The following is a 17,944-nucleotide window of genomic DNA, read 5'->3' on the forward strand; positions in this document are numbered from 1 at the left end:
TAGTGCTAGGAAGCCCATGCTAGGAAGGAATACAGCTTGTTTTGTACTTGTTTTGTAATCAGTTAAGTCGATGATAAAACCAAATTAGCAAAAATGATCAACAGCTGTGTTATGTCAATAGGTTCTGGAGATAAATAATGTACTATGTGCTATGTGGGATATTTTAATCATGTTAAGTCTTTGAAGGAAAAAAGATATTGTCTGTTTTATCAAAATTATAACCTGACAGGGGAGCATGGGTCAGAAATCTAATATTTTGAAGCAGCCTCTATGGAAAGACCAGATGTGGCGGTATTGGACCCCACATTGGTCTAAAACGGGGGACTGAAGGGGTTGATTCTGGAATCCACTGCTGCTTGTATATCTAATGAGTGATTCAAATCAAGGTATTAATCAATATTTTTCCTTCTAAATATCAAATGAGTTGAATGACTTCTCTAGGCTTGTAAGATTTTACTTTGTTATAGAAGTTACCAGTGTGATTACTGAAATGTTCTTTTCATATATTCTATAATATATTCTGTTTTAGCATTCTTGGTTACAGATTAAGGAACTAGTGGCATTATTGGAGATTGACTGACTTGTTTTCTTAGACATGTTGGCACCCAGCAACCCAGATCTGCGACCTGGAAAGGCACGACGTGCCTAAATTCAGGGTACGAGTGTCAGACGCATAATCAAAGGAGATATGCTTCAGACTATCTGTTTATGTGTGGAAAATGTGTGTTTATCTATTTCTTAGCCAATCAGAATCAATTCAACCTGAAGCAAGGACGTAGCTTAGACCTTGGTGAAGGGTATAACTACTGTGATCTTTGTAACTGTAAGCGGGGCGGCCTACAAACTCCTGTGTGAGTCTTGAAGCTGACTTCTGCCTGATGAAACTGCAAACTATCTTCAGTAAAACTTCTCTTTAATTTATTATAATTCTGTCTCTTGTCTTAAATTGACTGCACTTCTGACTCCGGGTCTTGATTAATCATATCTGGTCCTTGGGTCTTTAACTGTACATCCCCTAACAACAGTAATGTAATTCATAGGAATAAAGTCATCTACACTACACACAGCTGTGATCACACATTCCCCAATAGTTAACCCAAATATGAAAATTCTGTCATTAATTACTCACCCTCATGTCGTTCATCTCGATCGCTTTATATGATGAACAGATTGAATTTAGGCTTTTATTCACATATAAACATTGATCAGCAAACAGAAACCGAAGCCCGACCGAACCTTCATCACATAAAGCGATCGTGTTTCTTCAGAAATGTTGGACTAAACCACTCAATTCATATAGTTTTACAATCTCTTTATGAACTTTTTGAAGTGTCAAAGTGTCAGTTGCGTTGCTGTCAATGGACGGACAGAAAGCTCCTAGATTTCATCAAAAAGATCTTCATGTGTGTTCCGACGATGAACGAAAGTCTTACGGTTTGGAACGACATGATGGTGAGTAATTGATGACAGCATTTTCATTTTGTGATGAACTATCTCTTTAAATACATCTGGGTTCTCTATAGCTTGTTGCCTGGTTCATTCACTTACATTGATAGATTTTTTCAGATCATAATTTAATCCACGTGTAATTTTTCCTCATGTGTGAACTATATCGAAAAACTGATTCAGTAATTCGATTTGGGAATGGGAAACATTGGGTTTATTGCATTTTAAACTATAGGTATGCCTGCGTGTAGCCATGCTGTGGCCCCTGTCAAAGCAACCATGCAACTCAGCATTTTGCATTGACCGCTGCACTAAAGCAATCCATTGAATATGTGCAGCTACAGAACAGTCTACTCTTCAAACAAAAGAAGGACCATTGACATCATGCATACACACAGTGAAAAGTCAGACACACCAGGGCCCCTGCCCTAACCAGTTCAAGTGTATTTGTTTCAGAGACAGAGGAGGTAGCGTTTAAAGGATTTTGCCACCATCAACAAAAAAGGGCAACAGAGGTTGTCCATTTCTCTTTTGCCTCTTAACATCTCTCCCTCCCTCTCCACTCTCTCACTCCCTCTTTCCCGTGAAGATAAGCAAAGAGGGATTTGCCTCAGAAGCAACAAGGTAAGCGATGAAAAACTTCCATGGTTTTTTTATATTTCTGTAAATATCCTTAATATTTGATTCGCTGATTGAGACGTCAATGCAGTGTGAATGGAACTTGTTATTTTATGATGAGCATGTCCATTACGTTACATTGCAGAAATTTCGGTCACATTTTAGAATAGTGTCAGATTTTCACTATTAACTACGACTTTTGCCTCAATAAACTCCTAATAATTGCTTATTAAAAGTTAGTTGGGTAGTTGTTAAGTTTAGGTATTGGGCAGGATTAAGGGATGCAGAATATGGTCATGCAGAATAAGGCATTAATATGTGCTTTACAAGTACTAATAAACAGCTAATATCCTAGTAATAAGCATGTTATTAAGCAACTAGTTAATAGTGAGAATTGGACCCTAAACAAAAGTGTTACCGAAATTTCTTAATGACTATCTAACCTGGAATATCATTAAGTTCATATGTCTCAATGGGACAGGTTTCTTTTTGCAATATATTGAAGTATAATGAGAAGGCCTATAGCATCTGTATTTTTAATCTCCCAGTGCGAAGAAAAATAACGACTTAAGTATAAAGAAAATCGGTAACACTTACAATAAGGTTCATTAGTTAACATTAGTTAATGTATTAACTAACATGAACTAACCATGGGCAATCCATTTGTTACTATTTGTTAATCTTTGTTAATGTTAGTTAATAAAATACAGCTGTTCATTGTTTGTTCATGTTAGTTCACAGTGCATTAACGTTAACACAATTTTAATAAAGTATTAGTAAATGTTGAAATTAACATTAACAAAGATTAAATAAATGCTGTATAAGTGCAGTACATTATTAGTTCATGCTAACTAATGTAGTTAACTAATGTTAACTAACTAAAGGTTTTTTACCTTACAACATGAGTTAACTACATTAGTTAACCATGAAGAAAACTGCTACAACATTTATTATTCTTACTAATACATTTTTAAGATCAAAAGTTATGTTAGTATTAGTTAATGCACTGTGTACTATGAACATTTTTTATTGACTGACACTAACAAAGATTAAATAATGCAGTACAAATATATTCCGTATTGTTAGTTCATGTTAGTCAATGCATTGGCGAATGTTAATAATTGAGATCTTATTGTAAAGCGTTACTAAAATCTTGTTTTTAAGTCCTAAAAATTATTGTGAAGCTTGAGTAATGCTAATTTGCAAATTTATAATGTGTTTAAATTGAGTAACTGTAAAAAACTTGGATATTTAAGTAATTTCAACTTAAATCATTTGATTTAATTAGATGAATCTTGTATAAAATTGTTTTTGTGCCACTTTGTGTGCCATTTATGAATGTGTGTACAGTATAAGCATCTGTATGTGAAAAATCGAAACTTTTTCATGACTCATTTCTCATATCTCTTTAGTGTATATCTCCTTCCTGCATAGTCCCAGCGTGTGTCAGGATGTACAGCTTTATGGGCGGCGGCCTGTTCTGTGCCATTGTGGGGAACATCCTAATAGTGGTCTCCACGGCAACAGATTATTGGATGCAGTATCGCCTCTCAGGCAGCTATGCCCATCAAGGCCTGTGGAGGTACTGCATGGCCAACAAGTGCTACATGCAGACAGCAAGTATAGGTAAACTAATTTTATTCATGCAAACCCCAGAAACATATTTTTGTGTGTCTATGATATGCGCTATCGCTATTTTTAAAGTCCCCTATAACATTATACAAGAATTTTGGCACCTGCATTTGAGCTTTGAGACCATTTTTTGCCTGTAGATGGCAGTGGTTTATTCTTTTTGCTATGCAGAGCTCCTTAGACTGGTTTGTGTTGAACATTCGTATTCTGAACAGGCGCACCAAAGTGGTCTAATAAGATGGCATCTGAGATTACAGGAGCTGTACTGTGGGTCGTTCAAGGTGATTGCGCAGGGACAGTTTTTTAAAGATCAAATGAGAAAAATCAAACAAACAGTGACAATAATTGGTTGGGATTTTTGGGGGGATGATAATAGGAGGATGATACCCTTCTTTAGGATTGGTTTGAGAACATTTCTTGTCTCTTTCCTCAGCATATTGGAATGCCACACGGGCATTCATGATCCTCTCAGGAATAGCATGCTTTGCGGGCATCATGGCAGGCATCCTCTCGTTTGCCCATTTTTCTGCCTTTGAGAGATTCAGTCGTTCCTTTGCTGCAGGAATCATGTTTTTCATCTCCAGTAAGTCATAAACATATGCATATTTAAATGTGGATAAAAGGTCAAGGTCAAATATTGATGGTATTACTCTTCCTCTATACATTTTTTTAACCCATCGCTTTGTTCACACCCAGCCCTGTTTGTGCTGCTGGCTATGGCGATCTACACTGGCGTAACCCTAAGCTTCCTGGGCAAGCGTTTCGGAGACTGGCGCTTCTCCTGGTCCTACATACTAGGATGGGTGGCCATGCTCATGACCTTCTTTGCAGGTGACAGAAAACCTCATAGACTGCTATTTAACGGGCAAAGATTGACCCAGATAAGCTTCTCAAATGGTAGAACAGAGGGAGTGTTAAAAGTTATGCAATTTTCTACTGGTGCATAACGGAAAGAATCAAGGAAATGTGCTTTGATATGCCTCAGGATGTGGTTGAAAGACCTTATAGACATCATGATTAAGTTCTACACCAAAACCATGCAGAACAAACTCCTGAATAAATGGGTAAAACTTTACAAAAAGGTTTAACATTAGTTAGGCCTATAGTTAACATGCACTTCTACAGCATTTATTAATCTTTTGTTAATATTAATTTCAACATTTACTAATACATAATTTAAATCAAAAGTTGTATTTGTTAACATTAGCTAATGCACCGTGAAGTAACATGAACAACCAATGAACGGCTGGATTCAGATACAGTAACAAATGCATTGCTTCATGTTGGTTAATACATTAACTAATGTTAACAAATGAGACCTTATTGTAAAGTGTTACAAAAATGCATAAAATACTAAATAAATGAATCATCCTCATCACTTTTACACACATCTTTATGGTTAGCACAATAAAAATGTGAATGCTCTCTTTATTAAGTCCCATTAATGGTTAAAACTAGCAAAAGAGCTAAGTAAATCTATTTATTTCATTTTTGTCGGTCTCGAAGAAATACTCACACTTGTTTGCATGTTTGTGATTTGGAAATTGTCTGTTGCAGGGATATTCTACATGTGTGCTCACAGAATGTATGAATCCAGAAGAGTGGTTGGAAGTCGCTAACCTGAAGCAATTAAAACTGCAAGCAGCAGAAAGTTTTGGCCCGGAAATCATCAGGACCTTCATCAGATCTATGAGGATTGCTTAACGTTAGGCCTTAAAACACTAAACTTCAAAAATACACCATCTCAATAGCCTAAAACAGCATTAAAGGACTTGCAAATATATTTGTATAATTCTGCACAGATAAATATACCAGTTTTCACAAATGTTTATTTCACTTTTCATAATTTTTTTCAATAAAAAATCGACATCAAATCAAATAATTGTCTGTGTTTAAGTTTCTCTATTGATACACAATATGCATTGGAATATTATTGCATTGCATAAATACTTGCTAGTTATCATGTTTAGAGCATCTGTCCATGCTGTTAGACGTTACAGATTGCACATGCATGTAGTTATGTAATTTGTTTTGCAATATAGTTTCACCTTTAGTAATGCAGCTTCTTTGCGTTTAAGCATTTATTTCACCATATGGTCATAAGTATCAGACTCACAGTTTCACACTTGCAGCTTAATTACATAGTCAGCAAGTGGGGCGCATCCTGTGTTAAACACTGTGCATATGTGAGAGAAAAAGAAGAAAAAAGAAATTTTATATCATGTGTTTTTTTTTTTTTTTTGGTAATTATGCAGTTTTAACAAAGCTTTACTTTAATCATGTCAGCACTTTTTTTAAATACACAAAAAGTTATATATAAATGCATTACCAATTATTTGGTTTTTATTCATAGAAATGAGCTAGGGTCCTTCCTGTTCTGAACAATTCTTTAAATAAAATTGTATACCAAGGAAGGTCAAAAAAGTAGAAGTGGGTTTCAAATACTTAAAAATGCAATTCATTTCCTCCTTTGGGGTTTTTCTGAAGAAGGTCACATGTTTTAATATATCTTGCATCTTTACAAAAATAGTGAAAAACCGACAACTTTAAAAACTCAGTTGTGCTATTAGGACTTGAAAGTTTTGGAGAAATGTTTGTGTATGTTACATTTTATTACAAGAAACATGAATTGGGAGAACATTGATGACAGATAACAGGTGGTGAGATATCAGCAGGAAACATGTTAATTCAGTCCCCACAACAACAAAATGTTCCTGTTTAGGTTATGTTAAGCGAGAAACAAATGAATTCCCCCAAACTAGTCAAACACATTTGAACAAAGAATTTCAAATTGAACAATATTCCTGAAATGTTGTTTAATAATGTAATAGTTTAGTGATCGAACAAATTCAAATTTTCAAAGCAAAGTAATGGTACTAATTATTAAGACAACAGTTGAGAAACTTAAATCTGAATGCATCATATTATAGTTTTAACTTTTGTCAATAATTATTTAATTGTATACAGTAGGTTAAATACTTTTAAGTACAGCTCCTATTTGTATGGGGAAAGGCTGATATTTCCAATCTGACAATATAATGGTAAATGAACTTTGCTTATTTGGATCTGGGTTCATTTTGTAAATATATGTCTTTAGATTGAAACTGCAGAGGACGCAATGCAGGCAGCAAAGAACAATTTTAACGCTATAGATCTCATATAAAAACTAAAACCATAAAAAGCATTTCATATGGAAATTCAATAGGCAGCTTTTTTTCTGATATACATTTTATTTCAAATTTTTCAAAATGCCAAACTGGATAAGGAAAAAGTTTGCTTTAAACAAATTTCTCTTAAACATACGTCATACGCTCATTGCCTGCAGTCTTTGAAAAAGAATTACAGCTTTCGTTCCTTAAGCGTTCCTGGGACTGCAAAAAGTGACTTTCCTCCATAAGAGCTCTATGAAAAATCCCTGACAGGTTTTGGTTACATTGTTGTCTAACATCCAGTCCCATGCAGAAGTACAGCACTGGGTTAACGCAGCTGTTGAAATAGGCTAAGTTTGAAGCCAAACTCCATCCTATATATACTGACGTGTTGTCGTTATGCACCAATTTGACCAGTGCTAGAAAGTGGTAGGGGGCCCAACATAGGAAAAAGGCACAGACCAATACAGCAAGAATCCGCAGAGGCCTCGATTTGCCAGAGAGCCGTGTTCTGCGTATCCCAACAGCAGCTAGCATGTAACTGATAAGGATGACCAGGAAGGGCAACAGGAATCCACAGATGAAACGAATGCAGTTGTAGACATACTTTGTTGAATTGTCACCTGCTTCCGCTGCTCCCTTGTGCTGCAAATGAAATAAAATGATGGCATTAATATATTTACTAAATAAATACTCTTCCTTTCTCCTGTAAATGAAATCACAAATTCATATTCGCATATTTTCTATAGTACATGCAGATGTGAGTAAAAAATCATTTTAGGCATTTGTGAAGACACTCTGACCTGCAGTGAGCACTTGCTGAAGTTGTTCTTGCCAGGGAAGACATGTCGGTACACAAAGAACGGTGAACTAAAGATCACCGCCACAATCCAAACTCCCACACTGACCACACGAGCTGCACATAACGTCCGTCGTTTCCTGGTGAACACTGGGCAGCAAATGCAAAGCGCTCGATCCACACTGATGACAGCCAGAAGGAAAACACTGCAGAACATGTTGGCGTACTTGAAGAAACCATTGAACTTGCAGAGAAACTCTCCAAAAGGCCAGAGGTCAAAGAAAAGATCTCTGATAAGTGGAGTGACTCGTGTCAGGCAGAAGATCAGGTCAGCTACTGCGAGGTTGACCAACCACACATTAGTAACACTGGGCTTCATCCGGAAGCTGGCAACCCAGATGACCACAGAGTTCCCAGTGGTGCCGAAGAGAACGATGATGGAGAGGAAGACAATGTTGACTGCTTTTACAATGGCTTCAGGGTCCACTGTAGTGTTCTCATGGTGGTTTGAGACAGAGGGGGCATAATGTAGAAGAGTTGTATTGGTAGTCATTCTACAGCCAAGAGAGATAAAACCATTAATGTTCCTTCAGTTTTCTGTTTACCAACAGATCTGTTCATTCTTGACGTCAATTTGTAAGCCGACTACTTTGCCACAGGAATTTCAAAAATGGTCAAAGATATATTTAATATCACTATCAATTTTCATAATTTTGCACATAGAAGATGCTGTCAGACAAAATAAAACCCTTTCGTGATTGTTAATGTGAGGGTTCTGTCACTTCTGTTTTTTTATTTCTTGGTTTTGTGACAGAGCTCTGACACTCCTGTTTTGTCTTGTCTTTGTCTGAGCGCGGTATCGAGAGCTCACTTGTAATATCTTACCATGTGCCTCTATAACTCTATTATATGGTGGTTATCAGTGTATTACACAGGTATGAAACAGATTTTATTTAAACGGAATATGAACATTAATTAATTTAATTAAAAGAATGTTTACCATAAGATTAAGTTCAGTCCTCTAAAACCTAAAATGTTCTGGCAACCACAGCTGATGTATTTTTACAGCGAATTACACAGGTTTATTGTTTACAGTGTACAAACATTTAGGATTTCATAAATGTATTCTTTAGTCACAATTATGTTGTAAAACATTGCTTCAGATAAAAAGGTTTGGTAACAATTTACTTAAAGCCTTTATGTATAAATGTATTATAAACGTTTTTAATGCATTTATTATAGCTTGAAATGCACCTTATGATAACCACAGTTATAATATATTATAATACATTGTTACAACTTTATAAAGTATAATACATTATAACACATGACAAACAACCAATTTCAGATGTAATAAAGAATGGGCAAATATTATAATGCATTTTAACTTTGGTTACAATTATTATATATTATGAAACAATATAATTCACTACAGCATATATTATGAAAACATTTATAATGCATTGTACATAAAGGCTTTTAGTAAAGTGTTACCAGTTATAAAAGTAATTAGAAGCAGTTTACAGTAGATTAATAAATAATACAATCTGACACTTTCAGAAAAAGAAAATTCCATATATAATTCTTTCTTGAAAGTGTCAAATTTTATATATACAGTTATACAATATACAATTATATATTGCATGGCCTGGAAAATAAATAAATGAAAAGTTAAGAAATAAATACATAAAATAAAATATTAACTATTAATAAACTGTGAATGATTAGATGTGGGTGTTCTTACCTGTACACAGCATCAAGTGTTTTTTACAAAACTGAAACACTTCTGAAGTAATCCTTCCCGAAGGAGTCAATGGAAGCGTGAGTAATAAAGTTATATTTTGCTATGCTAGTAAATAAATCAGTGGCTGGTTCTTTGACATCACACCAGGGCGTGCTCATCTCTACTTTTCAGTAACTTTTCTGGCTATTAATATGTATATTTTCTGCAGACAAAGATGAGACAAGCAAGCAGGGGGAGGAGACATTGACAAATGTTTAAGTGTTTCTTATCTATCAATCTATCTATCTGTCTGTCACGATTACCCTATGTCTGTGTTTACTTTTTTGTACAATTCTTTTGTCTTGTATTGCCTGTGTTCAGTTCCTGTGTGTTTAGTTCCTGATTCCTTGGTTTCCATTGTTTCATTGATTAGTGTCTCGTTCCTCATCGTGTATTTTCAGACTCTCAGTTATCTTCTGTTCTTTGTCTTGTGTTGAAGTTTGGTGCTGGTATGTGTCTCTGATTTTTCCTGATGTTTATTAAATGTGAGTTCATCGTTCTACTGCAAAAGAAAGGTATGGAAATTGTAGATAAAAGGAGCTGTGCCGAGTAGAAATTTTGTTCCATTTATCAGAATTGGCACCTGATGGAGTATTTTGTGAAGGAGTTCCTGACCTATAGCCATATCATTCCTGGGATGTTTTTACAGTTTTTGGAGTGGCTTGGATTGGGATTTTAGTTGGCTGATGCCAGAGGATTGCAACTGTACCCTGGCACAGTACATAAACTGTTTTTGAGTGGCTCATCATTTACTGTGGGAGATGCAGATGAGGAACCCAGCAACTCCGCAACCTTCACACCATCAGCGTCTTGTCACGTCATGGCTGCCAGTCTGTCTATGTGTCTATCTATCTATCTATCTATCTATCTATCTATCTATCTATCTATCTATATCTGTCTGTCCGTCTGTCAACACTACTATTAGTTGATTCATTTCAGTGTGCTCAGCTCAGCAATGCCATGAGGACCTAAATGTATAGGTTTTTCGATTATCACAGAAGACATTTGAACTGGGACAACATGTTGAGGCCTTTTTGTTATAGAAAAACTGCAGCAGAAGCTTTATTTTCTTAGACATGTATTTATTTCACAGGTAAATATTACAGAAATAAAAGAAACAGAATGATAAGTAAACTCAGATGGATCCAATCATCATGCAGACGTGGTCTAAAATTTTCCACATGTTAGGCCAATAATAATTTCCTATTTCTCTTCCTGCCTCAGGTAATCTTATCCACGTCAGCTTAATATTTAACAAACCTAGACATAGGCTAGCATAAACAATCATTAAAATGTACTGTTGCATTAACATACATAAATTATTACATGTAGGCCTTATACAATACATCAATTATATTACAAGTAATACATTACAAATTATCTTAATTTTCATTTTACAATATTTCATGTAGGCCTCAACTACTGATTTAAGAAGACCACACTGAGGTAGCTACATTAATTTTTCGTTCTGTAAGTTTTTTTTTAATGCATTTAAATGTTAATCTATTTGATAGACCTGATAAATTAACAAAAAAAGAGAATAAAAATTCATAGGGCCCTATCCTACACCCGGCGCAATGCAAGTGTGTTTTGCTAGTTTCAGCCTGACGCAGTTATCATTTTCACGTCATGCGCCACATTGTTTAAATAGCAAATGCATTTGTGCGCCCATGGGCATGCTGGTCTGAAAATGAGGTGTGTTCAGGCGCATTGTTGACGCGTTGCTATTTTGAAGAAACTGAAATAGACTGTGCCGTTTACCAACTGAAACCTGGCCTAAAGTCAATGGCGCTTTTTTTTTTTTTTTTTTTAAAGAGCGTGTTAGTAATGTTCGCCTATAGGCGGGTCCACAACGCGCTTTAACCTCGCTCACAAGCAGGTCCGTTTCCTCGCTAGAGAAGCGTTCTGTTTTTCCACTTGCAAATTCACCCATGTAAATAACAAATCCGCCATCACGCGAGTGGATTGGGAGATAAGACTCTGACTGGTTTATTGCATGTGTAGCAAATTAGCACTATGAAATATTAAAAATCAATAATAACTGGTTATAATTGATTATGAATATTTGGATCAGTTAATATAATTAACTTAATGCTGTAAATTAATATTACAATCAATTAACCTGTTTGTCCTGTGAACACTCAATGTTAATTGTTTATTAATTCTAAGAAATTTACATTTCCGGGGCATGGGAAATGTCTTTCTTACTTTACAGTACTACTAAGAGCAAGTAGTCAAGATCCATGATTAGAGACTCCAGATATGAGCTTGAGACACAGACAACTTTACGTGTGACATGAACAAGACTTTATTAACTAGACTTAACACTTAAACTATTCTAACATACACATACATACATGCATACAGTTTACCAAGGGAAAGAGAATCGAAGCAGAATTCAGGAAAGCAAGAAGTTGTAGCATTGTTTGAAATTCAGCAGATCAACGGCCTTGAGCAAACCATCAGTTTAGTTCTAACACGCCCTTCTTTAAAAGGGGTAAGGATACTTAATGTTTCAAATAATGAGACTAAGTTCGATACTTGCATGTCTCGCCCATTTGAATTAAACTGTCCTGATGCAATTTGTTGAGGCTCCAGTTGATCTTTGCTGATGTTGTCTTGATGAGAGAGAACCAGTGGGAGTCAGAGGATCTTTGGTGAATGGAAAGACAAGACCGCAGCCTGGCACAAGCTTAGGGGTCCTTAGAAAACTTCTAGTTCAGCATCATCTTCACATCAGGATTCCAGAAAAGGACTAAGAGAGGACTAAGAGAGTAAGCGAGCTGATCTTGTGATCAGTGATTTTTAAAGCGTGAAGATGTCACACCCTCTGGGGGTGTGTGAGCCAATAAGAAGTTTTCCCTTTGGAGGGAAATTTTTACGACCCATTGTGTTCTAGCAGGGCATTTGAATATCTAATTTCATTGGGTGTTTAAGAAGAGAATCTTCAAGATTCTTATAATACTAATGCGTCACAAAGTTAGCAAAATGTAATGTAAATTAACAAATGGGGGACGAAGATTGGAGTTTATAGAGACCAAACATGCCACACATATGATTTTGGTTAACCATAGTATGCAAAGTCTGAAACATTAACCCAATAGAGTTTACAAGAAAACAAAGGCCAAACCACATAAAAGGAAAATCATGAGATGGGAAAATTGGATACATGTTTATACATTTCTCAAGTTGTTATATATAGAATATATAGGATTAACAGGGTTTATTTCTCCTTCTCAGTAAGAATTAAGTGAGAGTCACAACTCTCTGGAAATTCCTTTTGGGGTCATAAAACTTCTTATCAGTCTTATCAGTTACAGTTTTGCCAGTGTGTTAGATTAATTTGTGATGTTAGTTTTTGGGGGAAGTTTCATAGACCTTTGTTGGGAGAGTGAGTTTGCTGGATTATTCATTAGATATAATGAATAATTTGTGTGTGTGTCTGATTGGTCCAGACGCTACACATGTTACGCCCAAAACTCATTAGGAGAATAAGGACAACCCTTTTAGACCATGCGCTGTGCCAACCATTTTTCCCTGTTGCAAAAGAGGATTCAGACACGCCCTAAGTGCACTTGTGCCGTGCTCTTAAGGCCATGTGCTTTGATTGTTAAAATAGGGCCCATACTGCCTGCAGTCTTTGGAATGAAATTACATCTTTCGTCCCCAGTGCCCCGTTGGAACAAAGTTTGGCCTTCCTCCATAAAAGCTCTTTGACAAATCCCAGACAGACTTTGGTTGCAATGTTGACTAACATCCAGTCCCATGCAGAAGTACAGCAATGGGTTAATGCAGCTGTTGAAATAGGCTAAGTTTGAAGCCATTCTCCATCCTACTTTTACCACCTTGTTGTTTTTATCAACCAATTTGACCAGTCCTAGAAAGTGGTAGGGGGCCCAACATAGGAAAAAGGCACAGACCAATACAGCAAGAATCCGCAGAGGCCTCGATTTGCCAGAGAGCCGTGTTCTGCGTATCCCAACGGCAGATAGTATGTAACAGATAAGAATGACCAGAAAGGGCAACAGGAATCCACAGATGAAACGAATGCAGTAGTAGGCATACTTTGCTGAATTGTCACCTGCTTCCGCTGCTCCTTTATGCTGCAAATGAAATAAAATGATGGCATTAATATATTTACTAAATAAAATCATTATATAACAATGCATATGCATGATTATTTATATATGTGTGCAGCCATGCTGACCATCAGTGAGCAGTGGCTCAGGTTGTTCTTGCCAGGGTAGACCTGCCGGTACACAAAATACGGTGAACTAAAGATCACCGCCACAATCCAAACTCCCACACTGACCACACGAGCTGCACATAACGTCCGTCGTTTCCTGGTGAACACTGGGCGGCAAATGCAAAGCGCTCGATCCACACTGATGACAGCCAGAAGGAAAACACTGCAGAACATGTTGGCGTACTTGAAGAAACCATTGAACTTGCAGAAAAAGACCCCAAAAGGCCAGTAGTCAAAGAAAAGGCTTGAGATTAGTGATAGGACTCGTGTCAGGCAGAAGATCAGGTCAGCAACTGCAAGGTTGACCAACCATACGTTCATGACGTTGGGCTTCATGCGGAAGCTGGCAACCCAGATGACCACAGAGTTCCCAGTGGTGCCGAAGAGAACGATGATGGCGAGGAAGATAATGCTGACTTCATTCATGATGACTTCGATGTCCACTGTAGTGTTCTCATGGTGGTTTGAGACATCAGAGTGGGCATAATGGAGAAGTGTTGTATTGGAAGTCATTCTATAACCAAGACAGAAAAATCAGTAAATGTTCCTTTAGTTTAAACAATAGATCTGTCTTGACATTAATTTCTAAGACAACTTGGAAGACTAATTTGGCATAGGTTCACTCAGAAAATTCTAAAATGCTCAAATGGATACAATTTTCATAATTTTGTAAGATGCAACCATCAGGCAGTAGAAAATCACTTTTGGTGTTATGAGTGCTGTTAAAAGTACATTAGATCACAAAGTACAAGGGATAGCAATAACAAGGGATGCACCGATGTATCAGCCAATAATTGTATCGGCCGTTTGTTTAAAAACAGCTGATGATCAGGGACAATTGACACAAAACTATCGGAACTATCGTTGGCTATCGTTATCTGTATTGGCAGATGTCATTATAAATAATTGGATATCAGTACTGCCACACAAATTTTATATTGGTGCACCAAAAATAACAAGGTCAGTTATAGATTTTAAATTACTCTGTGAAATCACAGATACAAACATTTAGGTATTATCATAGTTACTTTATCCCAGTGTTGTTGTTGTTTTTAGAAAAACTGTTGCCCTGCTTCAGATATGTTAGCTGTGTTAACTGGAAAACTTGCAGAAGTAAATGTTCAAAATTAACATTAACAAAGATTAACAAATGCTGAAGAAGTGCAATTCATAATTAGTTCATGTTAACTAATCTAATAAACTAATGTTAACTAATGAAACCTTACTGTAAAGTGTCACCATAATAATAATATTAATAAATAAAAAAACTTGGTACAAAATGAGGACAGAAATATATATAATCTTGTGATGAATTGATGTGGATGTTCTTACCTGTACACATCAGTGTTTTCACAAATCAGACCAATCCATCAATCTTGAGGGAAAAAAACTGTGAAATCCTTTGTAAATGAGTCAATAGGAGCTGTGTATGACTGTTAAAATGTCATTTTGCTATGCTTAAAAAATAAATCTGTGGTTAGTTCATTGATATTACTTGTAGTTGCTCTCTTCCTTTTGCTCCTTAGCCGAATAGAACAGGATGTTCATGTGTTTTCCCTAAAGACAGATAAATGGAAAGGGGGAGGAGACTTACACAAAATAAACAAAATTGTTGTAAGTGAAGTGTGGCTTTGGCACATTCATATATTATTTATGTAACTTAATATATAAAAAAAACAAAAACATTATTGATCTGACTGTACTTACGCTGTTAAACGAGAATTGAACTAAACGATGACATCATTTTTTGTAGAACTGCTTCGAGACGAAATTAACTAATTTAATAATTGATGATCTTTACAACAGAACTGAATCAACACTGAACTGACTTCAGCTGAACAGCAGCCGAAATGCATAATTTTCCTGTTATAACTGTACAGCTCTGAAACATTGTATGAACCTTGAAATGTTGTATAAAGCTCTATATAAATAAAGGTGACTTTACCTGACTTGACATTGCATATTTAAGTATTCAAAGACACAAGTCCGAAGTCGGTACTTTTGACAACACTACAGGATAGCCTCAAATCCCAGGTCAGGTGATTATGCTGTCGACTACAACTCAGTGGCAGTTTATACATGACACAGTTTTCAACTAAAAACAGAAAACTTTTTATGCGTTTTGGCTGTTCATAACACGACAATGACATTTTTGGGGCCCGAAAACACAAACCTTTGACAGTAGGATTCAAATTGTAAGTTTTAGGAAACAATATTGGTATCATCTCTGTGTAAACGCATGCGTATTACGTGTTCAGTCCATAGGCGCGTAGTTTTTCTTTACAAAGTGACATCGCCAACTACTGGCCTGGCAGCATAATACAGCGTTTTTAGTAGCTTTCGTGGATTCGTGTGAATGGGGATAGTTTTGACAATGCAAAGAAAAACGTTTCCCATTTTAATACATCAGGGTAGTGTATCCTCAATCAGAGATGGGCATAAATACATGGAAATGTATTTAAAATACAAAATACTGTGTGGAAAAATGTATTTAAATACAAATACAAAATACTGTGTGAAATTTTTTATTTACATGTCTACAGAGACCGCGCTTTTTTACATTGTTTTCAGGGGACAGGCAGCTAGCGGATAGTGAGGAGATGTTTGCTGGATGTGACAAAAAATGTTTTGGCCTAAAAAACGTGTGATATTGCTTAGAGCACCTTTAAATACAAATACAGTGTTTTGTATTTTGAAAATACACAAAATACATGTGAAATTGGCCATCCAGTGCAGGTATAGGTGAATGAAGAAGCTACATAGGCCTACTGACTTTTAATTCCTAACCTTTTCTTTGCCCTCTCTGTCATTCTTTCTTTTCTTTTTCTTTTTCTTTTTTTTTTCTTTTTTTTTTTCTTGCTGGCAATTACAAATAAACTTATGCAAAATAGCAGTCATTTATATACTTATTTCTAACCAGGTTACAATGTAGTATATTACTTGTGGTGAACACTATTAAAAAATCCATACTGTATGTAAAACTGTGGGAACCTTTTCTGCTATTTAGCAAAGAATATAGATGGGTGATATGACCAAAATCTTAATTTTACTTCTCAGTAACAAAATATATCATGGTTTCACAATTCTCAATATCAGGTTTCAAAATTAGAAAGTTTATCTAAATTTTTAATTAGAATTCATTTAAATTAATTTGACACTATTTACCTATATATATATATATATATATATTTTTTTTTTTTACTATATTTACCTATACTATTTACTATTCACTATACAATTTTTTTTTATGAATAAAACTAAACGTTGAAGATGTTTTGTGGCGTAGGCTATCATTCATCGGTGCTTCTTTTGCCACTCTAAAGTTCCAATAAAAGCTGCACGGATAAATTTGCAGCTTAAAATTGCCCCACAAATAGGCCTATCTATGTAAACGATTTAGAAAAAGTTCCATCGATTCACACTTTATATCATCGCTATGATATGTAGTGTCATATCACCCAGCCCTAACATGAAGTAATGGTTTAAACACATTTGACAAACTATAGTTGATAAAAATCAACAACCGATCAAAACGCATTTTCCCCACTTGTCTGTGCTCTTTTATTCTTTCATGATAACTGAAGGCAAATCTGAATAATGCACTAATTTAACTTCAATCAACAAGTAGAATTGATCATGACATCCTCACCTTATTCCAGAAAAATCGCTGATCCAATGCTGAGTTGTACTGCAGCTCACATGCATAAATGTTGGGGTTGGGGGAAGGGGGCGTGTCTGAACTAGTTGATGCACAAAATCGGTAGCCTATAAACTGATAAACAGGTTGACTGGCAAAGGATTTTGCGTATTTTGAAAATACAAAAATACTCATCTTAAATGTATTTAAATACAAATTACATTAGATTTTTTTCCAAAGGCTTTAAAATAAAAAAATAGTATTTTGTATTTCAAATACGGATTTTAAAAACAAGTATCTGAAATACTCCCCATCCCTGCCCTCAATATATCAGTGAGTCCGAGTCGAGTCTCGAGTCCCCAGTGTTCGAGTCCGAGTCCAAGTCCGAGTCACCAAAGAAGAGTCCGAGTCCAGTCACCATTACCTGAGTTCGAGTCCGAATCGAGTCTCAAGTCCCCAGTGTTCGAGTCCGTTTTCTCTCTAATAAGGAAGCATCAATTAGAGTACTAAGAATTGGGTGTCATCTTTTTGCAATATTGCACAACCTTTAATGTTGCAGTGTCACTGCAGATATGTTTTATGTCAGTGTGCTGTGCTCAGTTAGGCTACAAGGACCTAAAGGTTTAGAAGACAT

The 17,944-nt window shown here is 35.9% G+C and overlaps 3 protein-coding genes across 8 annotated transcripts; 1 reads left to right on the forward strand and 2 right to left on the reverse strand.

The window, feature by feature from the left end:
• Nucleotides 1-1,866: 1,866 nt before the first annotated feature.
• lim2.4 (lens intrinsic membrane protein 2.4) lies at nt 1,867-5,569 on the forward strand. Of its 2 annotated transcripts, XM_084422476.1 has the most exons (6): nt 1,867-2,070; nt 3,477-3,690; nt 3,912-3,977; nt 4,130-4,279; nt 4,393-4,527; nt 5,254-5,569. In XM_084422476.1, the coding sequence occupies exons 2-6, from the start codon at nt 3,516-3,518 to the stop codon at nt 5,313-5,315; spliced, it is 588 nt and encodes a 195-aa protein (XP_084278602.1). In that variant the 5' UTR covers nt 1,867-2,070; nt 3,477-3,515; the 3' UTR covers nt 5,316-5,569. The 2 variants fall into 2 exon arrangements, with proteins under 2 accessions (XP_084278602.1, XP_084278603.1); XM_084422477.1 differs by lacking the exon at nt 3,912-3,977 and having other exon boundaries at nt 1,871-2,070.
• Nucleotides 5,570-6,989: 1,420 nt separating this feature from the next.
• Nucleotides 6,990-8,197, reverse strand: LOC311300127 (fMet-Leu-Phe receptor-like; the record flags this gene model as incomplete). Its single annotated transcript, XM_084424261.1, has 2 exons — nt 6,990-7,490; nt 7,649-8,197. 2 exons carry the CDS (start codon nt 8,195-8,197, stop codon nt 6,990-6,992), a joined length of 1,050 nt encoding a protein of 349 aa, XP_084280387.1.
• A 3,522-nt stretch (nt 8,198-11,719) lies between these two features.
• On the reverse strand, nt 11,720-17,862 carry LOC311300007 (formyl peptide receptor 2-like). Of its 5 annotated transcripts, none has more exons than XM_084424051.1 (5): nt 17,735-17,862; nt 15,169-15,230; nt 15,006-15,063; nt 13,635-14,187; nt 11,720-13,530 (listed from the first exon to the last, which is right to left on the reverse strand). In XM_084424051.1, the coding sequence occupies exons 4-5, from the start codon at nt 14,184-14,186 to the stop codon at nt 12,982-12,984; spliced, it is 1,101 nt and encodes a 366-aa protein (XP_084280177.1). In that variant the 5' UTR covers nt 14,187; nt 15,006-15,063; nt 15,169-15,230; nt 17,735-17,862; the 3' UTR covers nt 11,720-12,981. The 5 variants fall into 5 exon arrangements, with proteins under 5 accessions (XP_084280177.1, XP_084280174.1, XP_084280178.1 ...); XM_084424048.1 differs by adding an exon at nt 17,323-17,445 and having other exon boundaries at nt 15,006-15,230; XM_084424052.1 differs by having other exon boundaries at nt 15,006-15,048; nt 17,323-17,862.
• Between the last annotated feature and the right edge of the window lie 82 nt (nt 17,863-17,944).

Source organism: Rutilus rutilus (assembly GCF_951802725.1).
Source record: "Rutilus rutilus genome assembly, chromosome: 11".
NCBI classification, from domain to species: domain Eukaryota; kingdom Metazoa; phylum Chordata; class Actinopteri; order Cypriniformes; family Leuciscidae; genus Rutilus; species Rutilus rutilus.

Bases quoted from the DNA above. Each gene is read 5' to 3' on its own strand.
- LOC311300007 (XM_084424051.1), bottom strand. From the start codon at position 14,186: ATGACTTCCAATACAACACTTCTCCATTATGCCCACTCTGATGTCTCA. The intron at 13,531-13,634 runs GTCAGCATGGCT...TTTCATTTGCAG, and splicing joins TGAGCCACTGCTCACTGATG to CATAAAGGAGCAGCGGAAGC.
- lim2.4 (XM_084422476.1), top strand. From the start codon at position 3,516: ATGTACAGCTTTATGGGCGGCGGCCTGTTCTGTGCCATTGTGGGGAAC. The intron at 3,978-4,129 runs GTGATTGCGCAG...CTCTTTCCTCAG, and splicing joins TGTACTGTGGGTCGTTCAAG to CATATTGGAATGCCACACGG. The intron at 4,280-4,392 runs GTAAGTCATAAA...GTTCACACCCAG, and splicing joins AATCATGTTTTTCATCTCCA to CCCTGTTTGTGCTGCTGGCT.